This window comes from Pseudomyrmex gracilis, unplaced genomic scaffold, assembly GCF_002006095.1.
Source record: "Pseudomyrmex gracilis isolate BER0280 unplaced genomic scaffold, ASM200609v1 scaffold_15, whole genome shotgun sequence".
Taxonomy (NCBI): domain Eukaryota; kingdom Metazoa; phylum Arthropoda; class Insecta; order Hymenoptera; family Formicidae; genus Pseudomyrmex; species Pseudomyrmex gracilis.
Window position 1 is genome coordinate 475,884 of NW_018020599.1, and position 27,832 is coordinate 503,715.

Consider the following 27,832-nt stretch of genomic DNA (forward strand, 5'->3'; position numbering starts at 1 on the left):
ATATATAATAAAATAACACCATGTTTATCAGTCAGATTATACGAATATAATATTTTTAATATGTTAAAAATATATTCGTATAAAGACATTTTCTCTACTAATGATTATAATATAATAAATACTTATTTATAATGATAGGCTTTTTTTCACGCGAGTTTAACGTTATTGTATATACGTTGCAGAAGGATATATAAGATATATGTATATATCCATTCAACAGAGGAACCTATATAGTTAGTCGACCGGCGCTAGATCGTAGCGATTATTTCCAAGGATTTCGTAGGATCTGACACCGTGTCGAAGTGATCAATGTATCACTCACATTTTTACGTCGGTTCTACACACACACACACAATCGACGATATTTTTAAATGTTTCGCAAATGGTGTGTTACGTCATCACATGTTCACCTCCCAGAGTTTGAAATAGTTATCGAGCACTTCCAAAAACCACTCGCGACGCTTCGGATCTTTAAAGGCGAACGCCAACGTCCGCAGTTGCAGTTGCAGTAATGCTTCATCTCCCAGAAGAACATCCAGTTGCCTGAGCAACGCCGTGTCCCCGTGCAGCTTCAGCAAACTGGCGTAGGTGAAGATGTAGTAACTCACTCGAAGACGCTGCACGGCCCACGCTTCCACGCTACGATTACCGCTCGCCGATTGTATAGAGCCCATATGTTCCGCGTACCACGGCGAGAAGTAGTTGCTGAGCTCTTGAACCGTGAAGTCCGCCACTCCTCGTGTTTTCAGCCGTTCCTTTATCCGCGAATACACATTTGGAGTGTACACGAAGACCTGAAAAAGAAATATTCCATGTGGTAGTTCGTCGAGCGTTTAAATCGAACGATTGTTGCGTCCGCGCGTATTCGAGATGACGAGATACGCTTTGTGTCACCGATTTCCTTTTCTTTTTTTAACGAAGATTGGATCACTCGATTGCGACATCGCGAGAAAGAGAGAGAGAGAGAGAGAGAGAGAGAGAGAGAGAGAGAGAGAGAGAGAGAGAGTTATGCAATATCACTTTTACTGACATTGACATGATGACGCAAACTTTATTCGCGAAAATTACGTTTCTGTATAATAAGGTGTTAGGCTTGGCGCAGCTTTTACACGAAATAAGGATGCTGTGCGGCGCTCCTAAGGATGTTGCGCGATAGAGCGTATGATAAATGAGATCTGCTGTTTTACTTTTATCTAACCGACGCTGCACCGAAGCTGCACTCTTTTTATGGTGAGCCGATTGCAACAGCGATCAACGGACCGCATAATTAAGGAGAGGATGCACCGGTACAAAGTAGCGAATTTCATGCTCGGTTTTACTGCCGTTGCAGTATTGGAACGACTGATCGTAATTTTACGTAAGTGTGCAATTTTTCTCTTTCTTAGAAAAATCTCGTAATCGTCTCCGTAAAAATATTTGTTAAATGTATTTTCTCTGTCTCTCTCTTTTTCTCTTTGCGTTGAGATATTTCATTTTTAAAAAATCACAATTATAAAGTTGCTATTTTAAATGTCGGAAAAGAGAAAAATATATATATATATATATAAAATTTAACAATATTAAAAAAAATATTTTTCTATTATAACTTTATAATTTCTTACTTGATAGAGGGAATTCCCTGTTTTGTAAGAAGCGATGTAGTGCGAACCGAAGTTTCTGATAAATTCCACCACGCTCGCGGTATCACCGATCGTGACGTTCTCCGATCCTTGCACCACGGAATTATTGAGGACGAGAGTCTCGGCAAGTCGTTGACTATCGTGGAATCTGGCGACGCGTACTAAGACGTAACAGTGATCGCCCGTGATGAAGGACGCGTTAATACCGAGATGTTTGGCTATCGCCATCTTCGACCAGCTTCCAGTAAAGGCGCGCCATGGCCTGTCGAGTTTCTCGAAAGTGAAGTCGCGAAAGTACGCCTGCAGAAGCTGTCTGTAAACACAAACACACGTTTACAAATATAGAAATACATTTTCAACGTTTGTCAAGAATCTTCAGTAAAATACAATACTTTGCCAAAAAAAAACAATTTATTGATATTATCTACTCTTTACAAAAACAACCACGTGCCTGATATTGTCACAGAACTCCATGTGGAAGTCGCCGTCGAAGATAGCGGTGCCGGCTTTGCCCTGCTGGCGTTGCTTGGGCGGCATCGGCATGGGATTCAAAAAGATGTCACAAGTGGGCTCGCGAAATATCCAGGGTTCCGTGTCGTTGCGCGGTACCACTCGCATGCTGATGCTCAGGTAACCGTAGCGGCTGAAGATGTTGACGGCGGTGCCGAGTTGCGGTCGCTGTGATTTGGTAATGCAAGCGCCGATCAACAGCGTAAATACCGACGTCAAAAAGACGAGCCGCGTGCGTGACCACATCTCTAAGCGGCTGCCTGAATCGATAAGACCTAAAACAAATCAAATTCCTCAAATTATGATTTATTCAAAATAGCGAGAGTGCAATATAACGCAAACACACCCACACATACGTTCTCTTATTTTACATCTTCGGAAGAAATGATTAAAAGTAGTACGTCTTTAAGTTCAAAAACTTACAGAAAAGTCGGATCATGTTTATACGTTACTAACGTGCGTGTTTTCATAAATCAAAACATCGCTCTCGACGTCGAGAGATACTCTTTTGTCCTATCCAATTTCGCACCGTGAGGCAACGTTCGCATTTTGCAAACTGCGAGATACTGAGAAACCTATCTCGGTCGCGAGGAAGCTGCGCGTCGCAACTACCGGTCTCTGACCGCACGTGCACGTCTCACGGTGCGCCAAGACGTTGTCGTTAGCGCGTTCTCTATCTTGCTTATGTAGGTCTAGGTGTGCGCCGAACGAGGTGTTTGCGCGCGCGAAGTCCGCAGCGGCCTTCATCCCCACCTGAACGAGCACACCTTGATCCACCGGTGTCTGTAAAACCCTCTCGCTCCCTTCTTCTGCCCTGAACGTGTATATCTGGATTCGAGATTCGCTTCTTTCCGCGTGCCATCGATCAGGAAGGCTGGCGAGAAGCGCGCGACTTCTTTCTTCAAGCGAGTGGACGATTGGTTCGACCGTCCGGTATTCGTTCCGCTTGGTCGCGTCTAATCACGGAGGCGGACGTCATAATGATGTGGACAATTGTCATGAATATCTAAGCTACCTTGGCACGCCGGCGTTTTCGAATTATGTTTTCAGAAGGGAGAATAAATGAAGTTATATGTCGAGAGGACAGCTGCGTGTGTGTACACGACACGGCACGGATACCGGTACTTATTATAACATATATATTGCAACGAACGCATTCAGTTTATTTCTCACGGTTAGAAATTGAATGAAGAATACAAACGCAATTTGAATATGAATCGCGAAAGTTTAGCAACATACGCGAGACTTCCGTGACTGTTATCGCGTCTTAAGGAATGCAAGAACAAGCTGACGCGAATAATTAGAGTAACGGCACGTCGAATTTTACTCTCTCTCTCTCTCTCTCTCTCTCTCTCTCTGTGTTCTTGTACTTCTAAAACCTCAGCAATGTAATTCAAGAAAACTTCAAGTTCAAGAAGAAGAGTCACGTTGAAGAAACTTCGTCGAAATAAAACGCTGAAATATTTTATTTGTTCCTTCCTCTCTCTCTCTCTCTCTCTCTCTCTCTCTCTCTCTCTCTCTCTCTCTCTCTCTCTATCTCTATTTTTTTGTGAACAAAACATTTGATTTAATAAAAGCTTCGAGCTTTACGAGTAATGAAACAAACGGCTTGAAATATTTAATTTCTTTTCTTCGAGAAGAGACAGAAAGTAACAAAAGGTAGATGATTAATTTAAGCCTCTTAATATTTTCACAATTAAGAATATTCTACCCGTACATGTACGTAAGTTCGGTGCGTCTGGTGCATTCCTCGGAACCAGAATCGACGAGAAGTTGCAGCCGGGTGAAAGTGAAATTAAACGTCTCGAACGGACACGTCGTTGCGAACACGAGCCCGAAAGAAGCGTCTTGTACAATTATGACAGACGCGCGATATGTCTGCTTGCAGTAATAATAAATAATCTCGGTCGTTAAAGCGACAGTCGAAGCTATAAAATACACATAGGAAGTACACAGTCGCCACGTGTGTACACTATCGATGCCCGACAAAGCGGAAGAGGGGGATGATGTGGTTCAATAGGAGCGTAACTTGCTTTAGAGATCTCAATCAAGGGCGCAGGCCAGGAGACGGAATTCTTGCTTTGCCCGCGGGGAACAGGCCGACGCGCGCGATAGTAATTAAGTTTTCTGTCGTTCAATCGAAGAGATGAAATTACTTGTCCCCGCAAAGGGAATGAACCCGATGGATTAGGTTTGACGGGAACAACGAAGTCAGCCCCCGGCATCTGTCAGCCCGAACGTATACGACAGAGATACCTCGAAATATATATATATAGTTCTCTTATATGCTCTCCGATTTTTCAAGCAACAGAAGATATAAACCAACGACGTGCAGTATTTAACGTTTATATTGTCGTATTATGAATAATTAATTTGCGATGAGATAATTATATAGGTCAACAGATTTCGTTTCTAGATATATCCGTTTGTGAATAATATATTCGTAACGGACCGTGTGAAACACGGTATAATACAGATAATAGATGATCGAGATAGAAATTAATTCAACGTTTAATGAAGCTTCGTGGGAGCGCATAATAATTAATCTACTGTCGGTAATAATTAACGGAAACCGGAAAGTTAAATGACGTTTATCGTGCGCGTTACACGGGCACGTGCACGATCGGACGCGCATTGCATCGACGTTTTAACTGACATAACGAGTGCGCGATAGCCCGATTGAACTGCACGTTTTTTTTTTGTTTTTTTTGTTTTGTTTTGTTTTTATCTCACAAACGACGCTTACACGCCCCAATTCGTCTTCCTCGTTGTTGCCAGGGCTCGGAGCAATTGCGGTTTTGCACAATACCGTTCGGCCGCGGATCGATTTAAATTAATCCCCGTGGCCAGTGAATCGCGTCGCATTTTCATCGCGCTCTCGCTCTCCGCGCAGACGATCTTTTGCACTGCTTTAATCGCATATAGTCTGGTAAACTTTGACATTCTTGCGCGTTCCTGTCTTCTCACTGCCCCGAGACATGGCCTTTGCGCGCGGCATGAGAATATCACAAATCGATTAACTTACTTGAGAAGTTGATTATTGCGCAAATTACACTTCGACAATTTTTATTTTTTCCGCACACACAATTTCGCGAAAAATGATCAAGAATAATTGTGTCAAGAGAGAAATCCATTCCGATCTTTTTCAAAGCAGCGGCGGAAACTTTTTTAATCCGGTCCAATTAAATCCTAACTCTGACCGCGCAATTTGTGCTTTTAAAAGTGAATCGCACTTATCCTTTTTCTTTTTTTATTTTGATTAAACAAAACAGATAACTCGCGCTACAAAAGCGAATTGTTATTATTATAAATCACATTGTATTATTATTGTAGTTTTTATTGCGGCTTAGCAAGTAAGAGATAAACATTGTACTCTCTCGCTTGTAATAACGGTACGTTTTCATTGGCAAAACACACGTAATGTCAGTATAATGCGAAGCCTAATAGCGTTCGATTTATTACCGTCCCCTGCTTTTCATAACTGCATTCTATCACATGACTAAATCTCTCTCGGTCAACGCGGTGAAGCTGATTGTGAGTCACGCGTACGCAAGTTATTTAGTGCACATATTTTTGTTATTGAAACAACATAGTGCCAATGTAGTGAGTGTGAAACTTATCGGCGTTTCTGCTCGCCGTTTCCGTTGCGATAGACGAAGTATCGTCTATCTCTCTTTCTCTCTCTCTCCCTCTCTCTCTCTCTTTCTTTCTTTCTGTCTCTGGTTCAAACGACTTCGTACAATGTCGCGATCCAAGCGTAAGAATCTGTGAATTTACTTGCACACGTGCTAAGCACTGAATAGTCTATCTTAAACACAGAATCGCCCTATATACCTATATATGAAGTTGCCAACCGCGAATGAAAGTGATCATACATATTCATGAGATTACGACAAAAGCGTCGGAACGGAAAACGATTCGATTGTTTCGTCGCTATCGTTCTGCCTCTGCCAACACAGTTACATCAGAATTACTTCTCGTCTGAGAATCTTCAAATTTATCGATAAGATATTGCACGTAATGTTTTTGCACGTGTGGAATAATTTATAAAACTTTGTGAAAGTGGTCTCTCTAACGATAAGTGTATCTTTATTTTTTTTTAATGTTTATAATACACACACACTGAGAGAGAAGACCGTACGCACTATTATTCGGCCGTGAAACGTAAACAGCTGTTTAATCGGAAGAAGTGTCAAGAAGAGCTAAGTCACCAAATTAGTAAAACGGAAGGAACGAGATTCGCTTTCGCCGTTGCTTTCGAGCGTGCGAGAGTGGTTTTGCTAACCTGATTGGAACCTTATACCATTCTCGTTGACTCGACGTCTCTTCTTCTTCCTCTTCTACATCCTTGTGCTAGTTTCGATTTAAGATGATTTTAAATCAAAATGAGTTCATTTTGCAATTCTACACATTATACAAGTCGCAAGTGTTACGTTAATTGTTAAATAAATTACACAGCAAAATATATACGTTTGTCGTAAAAGTTTCACAACAAGTAACAGAGGAACTTTCGCAGTGACAATTATTATCTCTAAAATAGAGAAAGCTGTGTGAAATTTAATGGTGTTTTGCGATTGTGCGTTGCTGCGCATGTACATTCGATTACTGATACTCGAATATATAACCGGTATACGTTCGAGTATTGGTCGAGACGACAAATATTATTACGTAATTCGTACATGTACACGAGTATCTGCAAGATATTGAATAATATTTTCTACGTACATCTTAAGTAACTGAAAGAGTCTCTTGATATGACTTTCGGAAAGTTTAGTTTGCTCGATGGAAAATGTGTTTGTGGATTCACAGATTGACAAGACAAATAATTACACATCTGCGATGTAAATAACATCGTATTGTGAGATGATTCACACTTGAGATATACGAAAAATCTAGACGCGAATTAACGCTATCATCGATCTGTTGCATAATTTTTCCCGATTGTGCAAGGAAGTTCTACGAAGTGAAAAATATTTTTCTTGGTTTAAATGTCCTCTCATATGTATTGTATATCCGCTTGTATGAGCATTATCGTCAGACCTTGTCGTTCGTCTATCGTTTACGATTACGAGAATTTTTACGGTACGGACGTCACATTTGTTATTGCAAGTAAGAAAATTAAATTCAAACGCAACGTTGAGAAAAGGTTATATAAGTTTTTTTTTTTAACCTAACCTAACCTTATGGAGAAGAAAAAACAACTGCAAGAATTTCTGCAATACCTCTTGCAGGGAATCGATGAAACTCGAGATGCGGCCTCAAGGCAAAGGATTCGATACAGGGAATTGGAGGGTCCACCTGTGTCTCAGCTTCTTATTAGAGCAAACTGTCATGACAATCATGTTAAATTATGCTTGACGTAAAAAAAATCTCGGTCGTAGGATAATAATAATTGAGCGAATAGCCGACTGCGATTCGTTTGTTGCGGCGTGATGCAGACTGTGCGGAGCGGCGCAGAAGCCAATGGGGATGAATGATTTAAGTAGCCTCGCGGTAGTAAATTGAAAGGGGCATGTTGCGTCGCCCCATTAGACGCAGGAAACACGATCATAGCGCTTCGAATCTAATTGAGGTGATCGACCTAAGCGGGCTAACTAAGCGCGCGATTAACGTGACAGCGGCAGAAAATTTCGAAGCGATCGAACGCAACGGTAGAAACTGCCGTTGAGCAAAATTGATTACGAAATTCAGAATCCGCGCTTAATTTTGCGCTCTATATGAAAAAAAAAAAAAAAAGTTATCGTGCAGGTGCACCAAGGTAGATGTATCTCTTACTACAGCTCGTTAGCGAAACCAGTTTTGAGACAGAAACGATATTTTTTTAGGTAAAATATTAACGAGATCAAGATGTACGATTGCAAAAGAACGATACAAATAAATCTTCGTAATCTTCGCATTTTGTTTATAGCTTCAGTTGATGATTTTGCAGGTGAGCCGCACGTTGTTCGTTACTGCATTATACATAATTCAAATCGACTGATTTTAAAATTTAGACACTTTCTTGAGAATCTATAAAATATTCTCTTTTCTCATTCTTCAAATATTCTTAATTAGTATATCTGGATAATATAAGATCTGATGTAGATATATTTAGGTTGTGTGCATGCAATGTTTACAGAATTGCTTGTAAAATAATATAATTTCGCATAAAATTTCTTAGAAGAGAGAGATAAATTATGCGCGCGCATGCGCAGTTGAGTTCTAATTTGTAAAAGAAAATTTATATGTAACACGTGTGTAACATATAAATTTTCACGAAAAGTGAAGAAATGTAGCGCAGGATGTTGATTTCCTACGTGCTATCAAATATCATGTTTCTTATCTACGGTATTTTGACAAACGCTATCCTGTGTATCATTGAAAACGTGACACGCGCGAGAAAAAATGTACGTATCATATCGTAAATAATAATTCACCACATACGCAGAGATTATCACTTATTACTTCGAGCTATCGCGCGTGACTTTGATAAGTTTTGCCGTTTGACTTTGATTAGTCTCTTGGTGTCAAAAACAAACTTGAATTAGCCAATCTTTATAATGTAATCGGCATCAATTTTACTCGCGCAGTTATTGTGCATATTTTTGCTGTACAGAAAACGAACAAATTATTGTAAACTTATTAACGCACATACGTGCCGATCACAATAGATAAATATGCAAAAATTTAAGCAAAGAAAACGCAGAAGAAGAAATTATTAGATAAATCTGGAAGAACAAGAAATCGCGAACGGCTTACCCTACCGGATCACACAAGTTTATTTCATTTCCGTTAATCGGCTTTCCCCTCCGTACCGTAAAGGCTCCCTTCCCTGGACGCTAATTGTTATGGGTCACTGACTGTTGTACGCTTGTTGCAAGACACTAGAAGATAACTCGACTTTCCAACGTTGCCGTTCCAATCAACTTGCTACAATCGTACACTTTGTTGCACCTTATTTTTTTCACAATTAATTATTATCTCATGTATATAATTAGTTATTACTTCATGTATAATCGGTATCGTTTCTCTCATTCGTGATTATTCGTCTATTATACAGTATTCGATATTAGAAAAACACTTTGCCACGGTTTCCAAACTACTCTTACGCGCACTACTCTTTGCGAGAACATGCGACGATGTAATGATAATTCAGTTTGCGTATGATAATGCGCGAGCTCGCGAATTCCATCATTATCGTGCAACGTAAGTATAATATTTTTTTTTAGTTTATAAATCTCGTTGCTTTTGCAATATAATTGCAATTAATCAGTCGTACGATCCCACATCGTTGAGTGATACTAATTAATAATAATTCTCCCTCGCGAACGGCAGAGAGACGAAGAACAATTTAACCGTCACGGCCAATTTCATAATCTATAATTTGTTTTTAATTAAAAAAAAACAATACTCAGATTTAAGTGAACATGGAAAAAATGTAAATGAATTGTATTTCCGATAATTGAGTAGAGAGAAGAATTTTTTTTTACACAAGACTATTAACAGGATATAAGCAAATGCTGTGTGTAAATCTTTATCGGCACTATTTCCACTTTACGGATGTGGTATCAATTTGCATTTGTAGATTGTATCTTGCGTAACTGCAGGACATAACGCAATAAAAACAATAACTCGCGCGTGTCGCGTTAAATTATACCAGATAATGCACCGATAGGAGTCGGAAATCTTAATAACGATTGTTTTGGACGTTATGTGCTGATCTGGTCATTTGTATAATATAAAAAAATATAAAACTGGTTTTATATGTATATATACATAAATCTTGACGATGTTTATGTATTTTAGCATAATGATATGTACGCGGTAAAATTTGAATATTTATCGAAAATAATCGCGCCTTTTCAATAAGCAATAATTTTTTATAAAAGCATCAAAAATTGCTTCGTGCAAGAACCACTAAACGATATGACGCTCGTCTTGTCATCTATATCGTGCCATCGATATATATTACACAACATATTTTCGTTTTGACTTGCGGATGCGGTCAATTACACGGTCGACGACAGTGTCTGACTTTTTGAAGAAAGTGCGTTAGCCTTCTTTTCGTGTAAAACCAATTTCGTGTGCGTCTCGCGATCGAGGTCACTCACTCGACTGACGCACGAATGTAAATTGATCTTAAATGTAAATTAATCTCGTTGTTTGTCGCGTATTACGGCGAATCCTGCACGCAATATATTTTTAAAAGTTCATTTAAGTAACGTTATACAATCTCTTGCTGATGTAGTCTTATAAAGAAACATATTATCAGTCACGATTTGAGAAACGTGAAATAATAAAGATGTTAATTCTGAAAGATGCATTTATACTTTTTACACATTGCACGTGTATGTGTGTGTGTGTGTGTGTGTGTTGTAAGCTCGACGCCTTTCAAGAAATCTTTTATAAAACTCACGACATTCGCTCGTACAAGGATCGCGTTAAACAAAAGAGCAAGATTAAAGAACCGAGAAAACATTTGCAATTAAAACAAACAGAATATTTTCAGATACGATAAATAAACGGGCTTTAAATTCCGTGTACGTATTTGCTCAATGAAAAAAAAAAACACTTTCATCGAAATTATTCATGAGAGGACTCAACAGAGTTTTTAAATTTTACATTCCGGGAGATTCGTGTGTGCAAAACCTACGTTATACGACTGAAGGATTTAGCTGCATCAAGGCGGCTTACTTTTATTCAATGTGCGTTTATACTTCGTTTTGCCGAACGGATGGAACCAGATTTTTGCAAAATTGCGCGATTGAGGGTATTTATTTTTTCTTCGTGGCGTGTTATTATCCATCGGATGGTGCGCGTAAAAGTCTTTCTTTTATATTCGCGAGATTCCCCCTCTGACATTTGCATAGGTATGCTAAATGCGCCGTCGTCGGTTTGCACGTAAATGGAACGCTAAGAGCATTGCGTTCCCGTGGATTTCCATGTGCATTTATATTTATATATAATAAATAAATATGTATATATATTATATATATACATATATATTATATACATATATATACATATAAATATGTATATAATATACATAAATATAATAGATGCCGGGTACGCGGAGCTAAGCCAGTAATAATTCTATCTAATTGTATAATACCTGTATAATACTTGTTTATATAGAAACCATTGCTCGTCGAGTAAACCTAAGCGCAATCGTATAATAAATCGGATCTCAATTCTCAAACAAAGACGCTCGCAATAACTTAACCGGATTAAAATCTACAAATAGCTACCTTTGAATTGCGTGATATTTCAATTAAAAGCATAAGTATATTTAGATCATATTCCTCGTGCAAGTTGGTTACATTCCCGGCTGCACCTCCACAGTGTATCCGCGCACTGTTATTATCTTCCCATATCTGTTGGAGCAACTCGTATCCCGCTTCATTTTCCACCGCATTAAAGTATCACTTTTGCCATTTCCTTTTAGTGTATGTGAATTTCCACGAATCGATTTATACTTTCATTTTTTGCGCAATTGTGTTTTTATTATTAGATGAAAAAAAAACAGTATTTCTCAAGAGCGTTGTATTGATTTTTAAACGACTAATGTCAAATCGCGATATTTTAAACGGTTACGTTAATCGAACATTTTCAAAACAGAAACGACCGTCATGTGATTGATATTTCTGTTTATCTTCGAGTTTTCTTTGTGTTTTCTTTAATTCCATAGTGCATTTACGCAAAGCATTTAAATACCTTATTAGGTAATACAATGCCGTCTACAAGAGATATTACAACTGATTTACAAATGCTTCTATACCAAGAGAGAATTTTCCTTCTGTCTATTATTATCTCGAGAGAATAATATCACGATCTTACGGCCGCGTTCTAACGGATCATATACCTCGCACAGAGCTCCTCGTGACATTTGCTCGTCAGAAAAGCGCCGAGTACATCTTCTGTACTGTTCTAACACCCAGTGGAATGCGTCTTTTCACGCGGTGGTTTCTAGTTGCGACACAAAATCCGAAGGTAACGCGAAGAACTCAGACAAAGCTGTTCGCGAATATCCCAGTCACGCTTTCGTCGAGGATGTGTGTAAGATTTCGTAAATGGTACTTAATCTTCCAGGAAAGGGATCAAGATACATGACTTGGAAACGTGTGGCATCATTTACGCGCGATAAAAATGTAATCCAATCGAGTTAGAGATTTTTTATCACCGAATAAAAATAAAATAAAAAGTATGAATGACAAGTTAATAAAAACAAACAAGCACATTAGTAGAAAATGTTGCTAACGTCAGTATCTCAGTCTTGTCATACAAATACGTATTGTCGACTCGTGATCAAGATTAAGTAAATTTTTTTTATGACACGGCTCTCGAGGACAAGAACGTCTTTGAGACATTAACCTCGAAATCACGAGAAACAACTTCGCGGCTCGATCGTGATCCGTCTAGCTGCGATCGCCGACGATGCTGAATGAGAAGCGTTCGGGCATGAACGAATTTTTTGACGGGACACATTCTAGAATTTTTCTTCGACCGAGAAATGCTGTTTTTATTGCGCAAGAAATGCTTTCGGTTTTTGAACAATATTTGTTGTACAAAAATTAATTTTGATCAGAAACGCGATTTCAAAAATTATAAACGTTTGTCATAAAACGACTCGCGCGTCGGCAAACACACAACGGTGTAGATAAATTCTTTGTAGACTCTTTTAAAGAGTGAATGGACTTTAATACCGGACACTTTCTTCAAGATATTTTTAGATCTGTCATCGTATCGCGGGGTTAACAATAACTCCGTTCACCGTTGAGTGTGATTACTGTATTCATTAATATATTTCGTTATCTTGACTCCGGTCGGTCACAAGAAAAGAACAGTTGCAACACGCGCTCGAGGCATGCAACTTTATCGCGACAATTCATGCGTTTCATCCCCCGTTGCTCTCGTGATTGATGAGAAAGATCTGCAACCTGATTTGTGATTTCCTGGTAGACACCTGGTAGCGTGTTTGCAGCCGCGATAAATCGTTTTGCGTTTCCTTGCGACGGCGCTTTGCTGGTTACACCGACTTTACATAATAAATAAGGTGTGTAATCGCTGAACTCGTACGGGAACCGATGATAACATCCACGCACAGCTTGAAATTTGAAAGTAATTACTTTTGATTCCCTTCGGGATTCGTGATAGTGGACGTTTCATCGTAATTTGCGTGTGAACATCACCGCGTGGCCTGACGTAGCGGAAAAAGTGACGTATTTATTTTCTTGGGACAGGCTTTTTTCAATGGTCTTCTTATTTATAAATCGACTTGTGCGCCCTGACGGCTGGCGAACCGCTAATATCGTTGCGTGGCGATCGCGTGCTCACGGAGCGAAGTAATTAAAATAATAATAAAACCGGGACCGTGTGCGAACGAAGGCGAGCCGCGCGCGTGCTAAGGTCAGTAAGCGAGCATAATCTACGAATGATCTGCTTCAATAACTCGAAAGTACATGCGCGCGCGCGCACGTCCGCTCGCGCCGGGTATTCTGGTTGTGGAGCCTTGGGTAAAGTGTTTTCTCGGTGGCACTATTATAAGCCTTGTTCCTGGTTGTGAAAATGTGGGTAACTGGCATAAGGACGGTCACCCGCACGCTCGCACGTGTGTTATGATACAACATGAATCGCTTATATATACCTAAACGCGAGCGCAAAGTCGCCATTCCGGGTGCCGCACAGTGGTTCAAAGTCGTGAAAACGTGGCCAAAATATGAAGCCAAAGTTTGATTTAAATAAAAATTGGTATCCGGGGGTTTTTGAGATCGCTGATTACGAATCTGAAGTCAAAATTACGGAAAACAAATTGGCGGCTCCAATATGGCGGACTATTGTTTGAAAAAATTGTGAATTCTACGTGAAAATTAATATTCAGATGGGTTTTGACTTTAAACAAAAAGAATAAAATTAAAATAAAATAAACATTACAAAACTAATGTAAAAAAAGTTAGTAAAACAAAAAGTAAAACAAAATAGTGAAAAATAAAAATCAGAAATAATGGAAATGTACCGGGAAATGTACAAGGAGTTTTAGAAAGTTTATAAATAAAGACATAATAAAAGAATAGAACAAAGTTTATTAAAAAATATAATTAAAATATATTATAAAAATATAATTAAAATATAATATTATTAAAATATACTTAAAATAAAAAATTATTAAAATATAATTAAAAATGAATTAAAATATAGTTAAAATATAATTAATAACAAAATTCATTATCATCGGAATCGCGATAGTAGATTCGCTCGTGCTATATTCGCTTTCACTTTCTACGTTTGGTGCAGCTCTAATAAATTTACAGCTTCTGGATATAAACTTCTTATTTTTTTTGGGGGGGGAGGCAATTTGCGCATATTAGTAATAAATGGATCAGACGCTACTAGAAGTCGCAAGAAAACGTCTTTCATAGTGTTGGTTCGAGAAGATTTCCGTGAAAAATTTCGACGATATTCTTTTATATATTTGTTAAGAGCTTCCTGAGATTCTTCCGACAATTGCCCTATTGGTAATATCGCAAAAGACACGATTTCCGTTCCATGAATTAAAAGTTTATAGATAGATGTCGGCATGTAATACCAAGGATAAAGTTCTACAAATTGTTTAGCAGTTTCTCTATTGCATAGTCGTTAAAGTGAGTAAGATTTATATTATAACCACTAGAAATAACTTGCAGTATAATGTGGAACTTTCTTATAAGATCTTCATTTACTCCTGTTATGGTGGCAGATTTTCCCGCATTTTCGAAAATTACCGATTTTTATTTGAATTGAAGTATGTTTTCATGCTTGAATCACGATGTCACGATGATGTAGAATCACTGTGGTGGTAACAGACATGCTAGTGCCTGTCGGCATAAGCAAAACCGCAAAAAACCGCAACTAAGTTTTGCGAATTTTGCAAAGTAAGAGTCTAAACTATAAGCTTGTTTTGGTTTTATAGTGGAAATAAGTGGAAATAACAACTTTCCCTTTACATTTTTAAATGTTTAACACAGATCTTTACCTCATTTTTGACTTATACAATATTTAAATAATACAGTACAAAAGTAAATAAACTTGATCATGTTAATGGTAATAATTATTCTACTTACGTGCAGGAACAGCCTCCATTTTGCAGAATTAAAATATGTTTCTTATTTTTTTGAAGGTATGTTTTTCTTAAAAGTGTGTTGATTTTTCTTGACTGTACACGCTGTTTGTAGCTCGCACAAACGCTAACTTTCGACTGTGCTACAAGGTCAGGTATAAAGGGACGACCCTTCTTTCCTGTAAGATTCAAAAGACCTGTTCTTACTGTTGACAACCCAATAGTTAAAATTCCCTAAATAGAAACTTCATTTTTGGAGTTTTGGCCACGTTTTCGCGACTTTGAACCACTGTGTGCCGGGCGCATATCCGCGACGTGATATCGCGTGCGCGCGACACGACCGGCGTCTCGGAGTGTGAAAGTGCGTGCATGATACGGGTGATAAATGCGGTGAAAACCACAACCAACAACGGCTAAACGGCGCATAGTAGTCGCGCGCCGCTTTGTGTCCATTGTTGAATTCATTTCTTGCACCTGCGAGATGATCGATTAAACCTATGAGTAATAAGTTTGCTCGGCACACAATTGCGCGAATGGCAATTCTTAGCGAGCTGACTCAGTCGGTTTTTCTCGTCGCCCAATATACTTTGTCGCGACTGAAGACAAATTCAATTCGTATGCTAATGAGCTTTGAAAGTTGACTTTGTTAAATAAGCACTTAAGAAATAATTTAAGCTAATCTTGGCACTTGACATTTGCGGCAACGCGCAAAGATAAGACGATTATACAACTGTCCTCACATGCTGCAAATTCGACAAATAGCCCTGCAATACCGCAACTCTAACGTTGAACCGAAGTCTATTATTAACGATGATTATAACGCGTAGGATTGCGTGATTGTACACGCGAATAAAAGCTCGTATATCGACGAAATCCTAGAACGAAAATAATAAGATACATCCTGGTGTTAAACGAGAGCGCGCGGGTACGTAATTTCTGTAATGGCGTGTAATCGTGACGGCAACAAGAGCAACATGAATAGAAAAAAAAAAGACAGTCACCGTGAAATAAAGAAAGGCGAGTACACGTAATTATCTCATTGTTAGCAATATCACCGTTAATCTGATCTAACCTGACATATTTCAGCATTATATTCAGCGAGTTATGAAGAGATTGTTAGTACGATATATGATATACATATAATCGCATGTATATATCAATATACATGTTAAAAACATTAATTTAATATTAAAATCAAGTTTTTGACACTTGTAAAATAAACAATTTCGGTTACATTGTCGTTCTGTTAACTTTATTAGGTCTGCAACGTGGTTGTTTGTTTCTTTGCTTTCATAATTCTAAAATTAAAACAAACATGTGACGTTACTAATTAATCAAAGTAGATCCGCAATTTATGTGTTAATTTATATGCGCTGTTTTGAACACAACAAGCGTCCTGATGTCTGAAGGTTTTCAACAAGGACGCGACGCGGACCATCGTTAATTAACTGTAATCACGTGAACAACATCAATACCATGACCTAAATAGAGGTCTCTTAATCTTTATGCGAGATTGAAAGGTCAAATTCCACTTACATCATACAGTATTAAGTGTTTTAGAAAAATGTCACTTGTCATCAAATTTTCTTTAGTGTGACTTTAGTAGATTTAATAATTTTACGTATTGAAAACATGATACATATTAAACATTATATATAAATAAAATATTATATGCTCAAAAATAATAATATAATAATTTTGAACAATTTTTATTTTAACGCAGGCTTGGATTCTTAAGCGATTGAATTAGCGACGATTTACGTTTTGCTCGTTCGCGGACTGAGGAAAAAGCGTCTGAATAAAATCACGTAGCGATTGCAAAATATCACATTGATGAGAGATTAGCCACGGATAAAAAATCTTACTCTGATACCATTGAACTTGCAGTTCTCCGCGATAGCAAGAGTGACGCGTTCAAGGAGAATCGTAGTCCGAAAGTAGACACTCTAATCGAATTTACGTAATCAAAGACGGCGCACAAACTACATAGCAAATCAGCTGTTAACGGTAGCTCATTCTCCGACGTTCACCTTACGCGAGCAAACGAACCTACCCGCTTCGACATCGTCGAAAGTAGTTCAGTAATTTCTGTAGCAAATCGTGCAACAAATGCATCTTTTTCATGCACTTTTTTTGCTGCACAGATCAACGACTATCGTGACTATCGCAACACTGCCGTGACTATAGAATATAGATATGAAGTTGAAAGTGACTTCTGTTCTGTCTAACGATTCACGTCATCTTGACACTTATATACAATATTCGCGCATTAATTTATTATACGTAGGTAACACGAGATTAATTTATCTGCCGATACAAGGATTTAGCGACAAGGGTGAATGTTCGAGATAAAACGATCGTAATGCGTTTACGTAACGAAATATTAAATACTCTTTCAAGAAAGTGTCTTTACATCGTGAGCAGTTAATTTATATACGCACCGATACATAAGCAACGAATTCTCGTCGCGTTGAATAGACACGATCGTGAATCAAAGAATACGCGCAGCCACACGTGTTCAACATACGCGACTGCCGCGTGATAAAAAGAGGAATATTCTTTGTCATTTAATTGATCATAATAAAAAAAATCCATAGCGCGAAAGCTTTTTGCGCGAGTTTATAAATAAATTGCTCGGGTAATCTCGTCTGGTCCGTTTTATTAGTCTGACGCGTAAGTGCGTGCGAGAACGTTGCAGACAGACGACCGCACTCTGCTTTCACTTGTTGAAGGTTGCGTTCGTAATTAGACAGAGACGCGCTTATCTGCCTAATGCTTCTATTTACTTCTTAATTTCCGCTCGATCTTCCTGATCGCTCTCTTCTCGATTTTTATGAAGCCACTTTGACGAGGTTGTGGCGCGATTACCGATTAGCGCGCAACACGCGTTCTTGTTATCCCGAGGTTGTTCGGTAAAAAACAACTTGACGACAAATACTTCGACGACGAGCGAAGGTTAATGTTTTCGCGGCACAGTTATCGTAGGATTCTTTTAACATCGCGGCAATTCATGCGGACGAGTAGGACAAACTTCTTCGACTCTTCAAGTACAACGAGTCCAAGGCTGCTGTGCCGCAATTAAACTTTCTGTCTGTCCGTTTGTCTGCTCTCTTTGGTCTAGCACCGATTGCTAAATATGCGTTCCGTTTTATTTTGTTATAACGCAAGTGCAAATCTTTCATCACTATAGCAAAATATAATTGTGTATTATATATGTGAAAATGTGTTGGATTTATAAAATCACGTGCGCGTGGGATAGATTTCGTGTATATAAAAACAAAATAAAGATTGTACAAAGTGTAACGTAATATTATATTTTTAATTCACCAAACTCGGAAATTCTATTCCCTATAATTTGCATGTTAGATTTATTATTGTAAAAACCTATAATTAAATCTCAAGCGAGGAAACCTGGTTTTTTGTTTTCGTTGACCTCAATTCATATGCAACACTTACTTATTACACGGTAGTGCAAAGAGAGATGAACGGTCATCATTTTAAATTATAATTTACCGCTTCACGGGGGACCTCTCCACACATTGCGATGTGTACGCGGCTTAGCCTTATTAAACTTCCGTTAATTGCCGGTTGAAAAGTTGTAACACGGCTAAGTATAATCCTTCAAATAATAATAATGTGCATTATTATTTTATAAATTATCTTTTTTTTTTTGTTATAACCGCGTAAGTGTATCCGACGTTTATACGTTTCTGACGTATCGCTTTCTATACATTATATACATACAAATATATTGCAGACACAAACTTTATTAAGTTTCGGTAATTTGAAATTGCATAATATTGCGAATGTATGTATGAGCTGCTCGCTGATCGGCGAAACAAAGCGAGCGTATTGAATCGCGATTAGTGCGAATAATTCAGATAGAATTTCGGTCGCTACCACGGAATGCGATGGCAGCTTTCGGCGTGCGATGTTGAATAACGCGTTGGGTAAGTAGGTAAGTCGATATGCAATATTAGAGCAGCGAGTTCACGTATACATGTACATATATGTATATGCACATTATCATTATCAATGATAAGTTTTCTTCCTGAAAAAGAGACTTACACTAGCCTGCAGCAAATCTGTTCTGTCTCCAAGTCGCACCGGTCGTGTTCGCAACCAATCTGTTTATGCCGGATTCGCACTCGTTGGCACGTAACGTCGTAATGAATATTTTCTACATTTTCGTAAGCCGCTCAGCAATAAATTCGGACTCTCCATTCTCTCGTCATGCACGGTTTTATTGTCACAACTGTAGTCAAACGTTAAAACATTTTTTTGAAAAGATTTTAAGGTAAAAAGGTTTCACGACTTGCTTTAGCTTCGATCACGAAGCACGAATTCGATTGAAAAAAACTATCATAAAAGAAATGATGTTTCAGAGTACAATATAGTTTCCAAGAAAGCCAAACCGAGAGAGAAAAATAGACGTCCGAATTGGTCACGGAGCAAAGAAAAATTATTTTATTCATGAGGGGTTGCTTATTTACATAAAAACGTGTGTGACAGCTAGTATCAATAATTTTCTGAATATAAAATATCTCGACATTATATAAAGATAAAAAAATTAATTGTGTATTGGAATTGCATATTAATTTTTCATTAGATTATTTTATTTTCTGATTTTCATTGCAAATTTCAATATAATCGTTACGGCCATTAATTTTATTATTAATTAAACGACAAGGAAAATATAATTATGCTACAAATTAAAAACGTCCGATATTCAACGTCCAAGTTGCAATTTTACGTTTACACATGTTTTTTGTTTCATAAGTTTACCGATTATAAATAAATAACAATATATGTGAGCTCTTACCTAAACACTTTGGAATCTTCCCATTTTTGTTTCTTGAAATTTATTTATCTCCGGAACGTGATACACCGCAATTGAGTTTTACAAAAAATCAATCGACGGCCATTATTGCGGCTCCTTACAAAATCAATATCAGCAAATTAAATGATTTTAATCTCTCATAAACTTTGTTCACTTGTAAACATCGCGCTAGCTTTGGCAAAATTACAAATTAATCAATAGCATCTTCGATCGTCTTGTATGAAATCAATTCTAGATCATCCGGTTCGCGTATTCACACACAGCCGACCGAATAACGTACACGACTGCATGCACCGATCGATCTATGCCGGGACGAAATCTCCTTGGCTATCTTTTGCGGCTGCATCCATCTCCCGACCTGTCGACTCTCGGTCGATCGATAACAAACCGGACATCGAGTTTCCGTTCACCCTCGTTCCCGTCCTCGCGCCCGTTCTTCAATCTTCCTCGTGTCGCACACGAGGAAAAGGATGTTGAGAGGGTTACTCGCGCTCGGCGACGCGCTAGATCGCGAATCGAACGATCGATCGATCGATCGGCGGATAAACAAAATCACGGCGAGCACCTCGTCCGACAGGGTTTTCCTGTCCGGAAGGGTGGGGAAGAGACACTTGGGCGATTCCGCCGGCGCGATCGATCGATCTCGAGCGCGATCGACTTGACGTTTCTGCGCTCGGGGTCTCTCTTTCTTGTGGTCGGGACCCCGATCTGACCGTGGGCACTGAGCGTCTGCGACTGCGGCTGAAATCTCGTATCTACTCGCGTTGAGCAAGGGAGCGAACGAACGAGCGAGCGAGCGAGCGACCGCAAGAGAGCGCACTCCGTGTACGAAAGTGCGGCAATGCACTGCGTATAGTTGTCGTGCGTGCTCCCGCCGTGTCTTTATGCGTGTGCGTGTGCCGAATGTGAACAGGCTTGTAATCATGCACGATCGGTGAGAGTGGGGCAAATTTCACGCTGTGGGTGGTAAACTAGATAAAAAGAACTTGCGGGGTTTCCTGCCGATCTCGCGGACTCCCCCTGATATTTAGTAATTTCCCGAGATTTTGTTGACGTTTTCTGATAATTTTTGTACATTTTTTATATCAATTGCAAAAATTGAGATTCAATTGTCATTAGAATAATTTTAGAATCGATGAGAATAGCATTTCTTTTTTACGCGTTATACACTCGATATTGATAAAAAAGGGACTTTTATCACTTTTTCTCAAACAATCTAATATTTTATTTTATTAGAAATATATGTTAAAATAGTAATTGATTATAAATTCTCTGCTAGTTAAAGTAAAATGTTTTCTAACATTTTTATGCCATTCTCTTTGTGCGTAGAGCAATTCGGATGACCTTCGTTGAGCAAGTGGTAAGCGATGTCAATTATACCTTGCGTATGCATGCGAGCAAAGGCGCCGTTCCTGATCCGATTTACATAACATTTCCCATTTTCGCTCAAAGTATACTGTGTCCGACTGCTCTTTGAATATATATATATATATAAACTACAATTTGGAAAATCATGAATAAGAAACAGTTTTAAAGTAAAATTGCGTGACATTTTCTCTAAAAATACAATATACGATAAAGAAATTAAGAACCGTAACGAAAAAAAGAAATGTGAAGCGGTTATTAATTATTTTACCACACAAATATTTAACTAAAAAAAAAAAAACAAGCTCTTGGGAAACAATTTAAATTAGACTTTAAAAGAGATTATCAGATCAAACGTTTCGATTATTTATTTATTTTTGTTTTTATCCAATCTGTGCAATCAAGAAAACCATTATGTTTATTTTTTGCATAACATTCTAGCAATTTAGTACAAAGTCAATATAATTCAACAATATTTAATCATCGTGCGCACCTGTGATGCTAAATAAATTCTTGAAGGTGCCACACTGATTAATTAATAGCGCGCGCGCGTGATAATCATTTTGCTCAGATTCAGCATTTTGCAAGACTCGATAATAATGGTCTGTTATGTAATTTTCGTACTGAGTTCGCGCGACTTCATTACCCGTTAACTTCCTTCTTACTTATTAATGACAATAATTTCTCTTCCTGTTGTTCCTTAACAATAAAGCTTAATTTGCGCCACCTCTAGCGTCCGTTTCCGTTCTCACGTTTATTCGCTACTTAAATAGAGTCAATTGTTTTTTCTCCCTAACACCTATGACGTTTACTTTTAGCGCTATCAAGCGACAAAAAAATTTTTTGGCTCTTATTCGAGCCGAAGCGCGAAACAATTTTTTTCGATCGTTCTCTTCTCTTGTCGAGAGAGTTCTTCCAGATCCGGTTATTACGTGTTACACGAAGTGTTACATGATCACGAGTACTGTTGGTGAAAGGCATTTAAATTCAGCCTTACGGGACACGCAATTGTGTCAATGTTTTATTGTGTCGCGGGATGATCCAGAGACATTCTTGCCAAATAAAAGATATATTCTCACACGCGCGCGTGAATAAGAGACAGAGAAGATAAATTTAGAATAACTATACAATTATTACATGCACTTATTGCGACGATAATAATTTTTTTTATTATTATTTCACGTTAGGGAGAAGAATGACAATCATTTTTAATGGTAAAACCTTAGATTAGATTCAGCGAGGCGCAAACGAGCCGGTTTGCGGTAAACGCGATAGAAATATCGTGTCTAAAAACGGATTCGTATATATATTTTTTTTTTTTTTTTGGTTTAATCGTGGGAAGGAAATATGTGTAACTCCCAACAAAGGATTGGTGTTTGCAGGATAATAGCGTATTTCGCGCAAGTCCGTTCGTGTAATATGTACTGCGTGATTTCGAGCTCAGATTGCGGTCATCGCTATTTTCCGCCCTGTACATAATCTGAACGGCAAAAGCCGCATTTACCGCAGTTATTCCCTGTTCAAGCGACTCCTCGCGTCTTTCAGACAAACCAGCTGGATTGCTACCTCAAGACGTTCGTTGGCTATTACGAGAGAAATGACCAGTCATTGAAACCAGACAAGGGTGAAGGTCACGTTAGTCACGAATACTACGTTCCGAATGCGTATACACGTTCCTGAACGTGCTACCTGTGTTTCACTCAAGAGTAGGATGTCAGACTGCGTAACGTAAGAGATGTTACGAAGGTTATTGCACTCTCTTGTTTTTTTCTTTATTGTAGTCGCGAAGATGCTTTCCTGAATTATAAACGCTTTATCTTTCGGATGTTATTTTTGCTGTTAAGAAAAAAAAACTTGTGCGCGCGCAGAAGATCCAAAAACATCCATTAAATACTTGCGTCCGCGCGAGATAAGTACGCTCGAAGATTTCGCAGCTGCTACCGCCGCAAACGATGCTGTAATTACCAGTCACAATGGCGAGAAAATGAGTGTGAAGGGGTCGCGCACATAACGGACTCGAAGATCGCGGTCTGCGTGAAATTCTTTTCTTTGTGGCGTACATTCTAAGTAACTCGGGAAGCGCACGAGCCCGATAAAATTGCGCAATTACAATCTTCACGCAATAACTTTTTAGAAAATAATTTTTGCCTTTGTGGAAAGTAATTAGTGGAAGTTAGCAAAGTGATTTAATTATCCTTAATATTTCATATACGGTAAAAAATTTTTTAAAGCTAAAAGATTTCAAAAAAATTGCAGCAAATTTCGCTAATAAATTGCATTGAAATGAATTAATTAAATAAAATCGCATACGTACACGTGTGGCATGCTTGATGAAGTAATCAATTTGTGAATTGATATTTTATACAGGAATTAATAATTAAACCGATTGCTCATTTCAGAGGGAATATCATGGCGCACAATCATGGTGCTCCCATTTGCCAGATTATAGGGAAACCAAATAGAACCGGTTGCACGTGTTTCAGGTTGGCGAGTGTATCTGCAGCCTTGAAAATGGATGTTATCATAAATGTGGTATCTCACTGATATTATGTTGGTCTACTACGGCTCCTTCCACAACGTGGTGTTGCTGTTGCAAATAGAAGCCATTTCGTAAGAAATCGAAAGTTTGTGATTAAATAATCGTTTCAATAATCGTGAAATGACAATTGTTTCAGGATGTAATGGTAAATTATATTTTATAGATTTTTAAACTATATATATATATATACATATCAGTAAATAATAAAACAAAAGTTTTTATACTAAAATGATTAATATATAAAATAAAATTTATATATAAAAATTATATATAAAAATATTGCAATATTTCTTGTTTATATTTTCTTTCTACAACGAACTTATAATTTGTAATTATGTAATCACTAACACACACACAGTCATATTTAGCAACATATTATAATGTGTGTTAAAAATAACAATATGTAATAATAATAATACAGTTAGATATTAGTTTGTAAAATATCGTGCAAGAACTTTATACATACGACTTAAATAAAATCAAAGCACATGTAATAATGTTTAAAACTTTTTACTGACAAAACAAAATTTATATAACATTTTCAGCAATTCAATCTCTTAGAAATATTCAGAAATCTAAGAGGTTCTATTTATCATTGATCGGTTAGAAGCAGAGGGCGCCAAGAACTCTCATCGTCGACGATCATTCGCTGGTAAACATACTTTCTCTATAAACTACATGCAATACAAATATTATTGACATTATCAATATTTGATATATTACTATTGATACATTGTATTTGCCAGTTATACTAAAATAAAATTTAGGAAATAAATTTGCACAAGAGAAGGTCTGTGTGAGATTTAGATATTTCATATATTTATTGCATTTAAAACAAAGTGTGAAGAATATAATGTGTCATCTATCTTTGATCCGTCTTCATCCCTAAACTCATTGCACACATAACCGTGACCAACCCTCATGAATAAAAATTTGGCTTTCGCATAATAAAGAGATTCTTGTAACTCGGTCACTTGAGTTCGACAAGAAGAGGGTTCACTGCGTGTCCAACGCAAAATACGAAAGTCATCCATATAAAATATGTATACACACATCGATCGACTTTCGTTCTAGTACACGTTCATTACAACGCGATATGTCTACATGTCAGCATAGGCGCCTCTAAGTAGTACTTATATAATAGTATCATAAAATACGAAATCTCAAACATTTCTTTATAAATTAAAGATTAAAAACTATAAATTATCATTGTCTACATATTATGTTATTAAAAATGTATTAAAAATGTATTATAAGAAAAAATTCAAGTGTGTGTGTAACATGTTTAATCCACAAAAAATATTCTAAAAATAACTATTCAATAACTATTATACAATATAAATAAATTGGCCAAGAGGACAAATATTATTCTGACTGTAAATAAAACAATATATTTTTATTTTACAAAGATACATCTAAGATATGTAAAAATGTAGGGTGTTAAAAAACTATTAATATAATGTTGCATAATAGGCTCTTGTTCCCCTGCTGTAAGCGCCAATGCGCAATCGGAGGTGTCGTCCCCCGGAAATGCAAAGAGAAACGGAGGCGGAACAGAGCGCACCGCTGGCAGCTGGCCGTGTCGAATCTTCTCGCTAGCAAAGGGGCTGTTTCAACCCCCTCGCGGCGGCGGTCCATCATCATCGTCGACGACTTGTCAACCTCATTATGCTCACCGCGTCCCTGGTGATCGTTATTAGCCGGCACAAGTGCGGGCCCGCGGTGCAAACCGGAGGCGACGTAACGCAATTCACCCTGTGTACGCATGACGGTATGAGGGGGTGTTTGCACAGGAGGAGAAGAGCTACCGCCGTGACGGTAGGCAGCGGCAGGCCCGAACATGACGCAGCGTGACTCGTTTACTCACCGCGAGCCGCACAATGCACTCGTCAGTGGCGTAACCGGCTTGCATTGCGTTGTGTTGTGAGAGCGTAGGCGTCTTGCGTCAGGTCGCCGGGAGAGCAATATGCACTGCGGTGGCAACTGTTGAATCAAATATGTTTCATTTTCCCATACGCATACGTTGCAGATGCAAAATTTTCGTTTTATTCCAATATTTATATTTCTTTTAATCCTTTAAAAGCATCGAAATATAATGGCAAAGAACAATAAAACCGATATGTGACTTCAGAGTTATTGGGCGAAGGCTTTGCTGCTTTGATATCGAATATTTGAGAGAGAAAGAGAAAATGTGTGTATGTACAATACAAAAAAAAAAAAAAAAAAAAAATTAAATCTGCAAGAGTGCAAAACCACATTCGCGATAATTCGACAATGAAAAAACAGATATTATAAAAGGATTACTAGTAAAAAGTAGAATAGATTTTTTTGTAAGCATATTTTTGAGAAGAAATACAAAATTGTGTTACTGAGCCTAGAAGCGCGTGCACTGACGAATATCCGTGAATTGCGCGCGATGATAGGCGCTTATAGTTTCCTACGAAGCCACGGCAAAAACATCAACGCAGGCTTTGGTGCTCCCACGATACTGATTGATTACGCGACGACCGCCCGGCAGCCTCTCTCGCATCGTCAACGCGGGCTGGCGGCCGCTCGTTTTGTATGCCGGTGAAAGGGAAGCTGATGCCTTTTGATACGGACGATGTTGGCCACTTGTACGAACTCATCGCTTGCCTTTGATTCCGTCCTCCACGCTATGCGCAGGCATGCAACGAGTTTCGTGTCGAAAAAACGCTAAAATTTTCGGATCAACATAGACGATATGTCAGCATATTCAATGCATGTATTTTTTTTTCGATATGTACTGTATATAAAAAAAAAAAAAAAAAACTACTCGAGTTATCACGTTTTTTAAATTTTTTTTCTACAAATTTTATTGAATAGTTTTATTTAAATCTACTTTCGAAAATGTTTCATACATATTGCGTTTTGCTTCTTCTGTTTTTTTTTTTTTTTTTTTTTTTTTTATGGCAGTTTCAAGAACAAATTTGCGCAAAATCTCGACAAAAGTGAGAAAAAACACTTGAAAACCGAAAATCTTTGATTATTTATACATTTATTATATATATTTAATGAAACGCTCTCTACACACGTCGCAAAAGAGGAAGAGAATGGATGTAAAAATACATTGAGTCAACAAATATACATTCTGGTTTATTTGGTTTGTTCGTTAGGTTGGAAACATACGTTTCATACATTTCGTATTTCAGGGGCGCAATCCGGATGATGAGATACCGCACCGAATTTCCCTACGAGATTACAATTGGCAGAATCAATTCTTTGTGACGCCTCTCTCCGTTCTCCGCGGGTCCGTTACGCGATTACAATTAGTTGCGGCCCCCTCTATATATTCCCTGATTACATCAGTACGTAGCTTGGGGACAATCGGTACATTGTTGGCATTAGCGTATATAAGCTGCTTTGACCACGGAAACAAACTTCGTTATTTCTCGAATGCATCATATTTCGGAACATATTCCGCATTATCATTAGTAATATATCGCATTTATAAAAATCGACGCTATAATTTTGTTGAAAGAAAAACATTGAATTTTTAATTAAATGGTTTCTTTATTTTGGTTTTTGTTTTTTGTTTTGGTTTCATCAAGAACAAGTATAAAGTTTTAATAATTATGTGTCTCAATAAACTGTATCTTGAAAACTTCAGTTTTTAAAAATCTCGATATATTTATATATTTTTTTTTTCAATCAATTGCTCGTGAAATAATAAAATAAGTCATAAGGCCGATACGAGCAGTAAAATACAGGTTGGTCGTGTATAAAAAGTAGTCTTTATTCAATATACAGACGTTTCAGTCCACAAGTTTGGACCTTCTTCAGTGTGAAAAAGTTAAAGTCTAACAAGAAAAAATATAATAAGCGCAAAGCAATTATTTTATTTTTTTTTATATTTCTCAAAACATGTG

General features: G+C 37.8%; 1 protein-coding gene and 1 long non-coding RNA gene across 7 annotated transcripts; one reads left to right on the plus strand and one right to left on the minus strand.

The window, feature by feature from the left end:
* Positions 1 to 22: 22 nt before the first annotated feature.
* On the minus strand, positions 23 to 20,780 carry LOC109863976 (torso-like protein). Of its 6 annotated transcripts, XM_020444710.1 has the most exons (5): positions 20,024 to 20,780; positions 19,270 to 19,456; positions 2,071 to 2,404; positions 1,602 to 1,932; positions 23 to 794 (listed from the first exon to the last, which is right to left on the minus strand). In XM_020444710.1, the coding sequence occupies exons 3-5, from the start codon at positions 2,373 to 2,375 to the stop codon at positions 399 to 401; spliced, it is 1,032 nt and encodes a 343-aa protein (XP_020300299.1). In that variant the 5' UTR covers positions 2,376 to 2,404; positions 19,270 to 19,456; positions 20,024 to 20,780; the 3' UTR covers positions 23 to 398. The 6 variants fall into 6 exon arrangements, with proteins under 6 accessions (XP_020300299.1, XP_020300298.1, XP_020300301.1 ...); XM_020444709.1 differs by lacking the exon at positions 19,270 to 19,456 and having other exon boundaries at positions 20,024 to 20,779; XM_020444712.1 differs by lacking the exons at positions 19,270 to 19,456; positions 20,024 to 20,780 and adding an exon at positions 8,924 to 9,238.
* A 128-nt stretch (positions 20,781 to 20,908) lies between these two features.
* On the plus strand, positions 20,909 to 23,103 carry LOC109863977. The gene is made up of 3 exons (XR_002251394.1): positions 20,909 to 20,975; positions 21,371 to 21,401; positions 22,952 to 23,103. It is a non-coding gene; the product is annotated as an uncharacterized LOC109863977 (long non-coding RNA).
* Positions 23,104 to 27,832: the final 4,729 nt, after the last annotated feature.

Coding starts and splice junctions, on each gene's coding strand:
- LOC109863976 (XM_020444708.1), bottom strand. Junction 1,933..2,070: donor GAGTTCTGTGACAATATCAG/GCACGTGGTTGT, acceptor TTGTGTTTACAG/ACAGCTTCTGCAGGCGTACT. Junction 795..1,601: donor CAGGGAATTCCCTCTATCAA/GTAAGAAATTAT, acceptor TTTCTTTTTCAG/GTCTTCGTGTACACTCCAAA.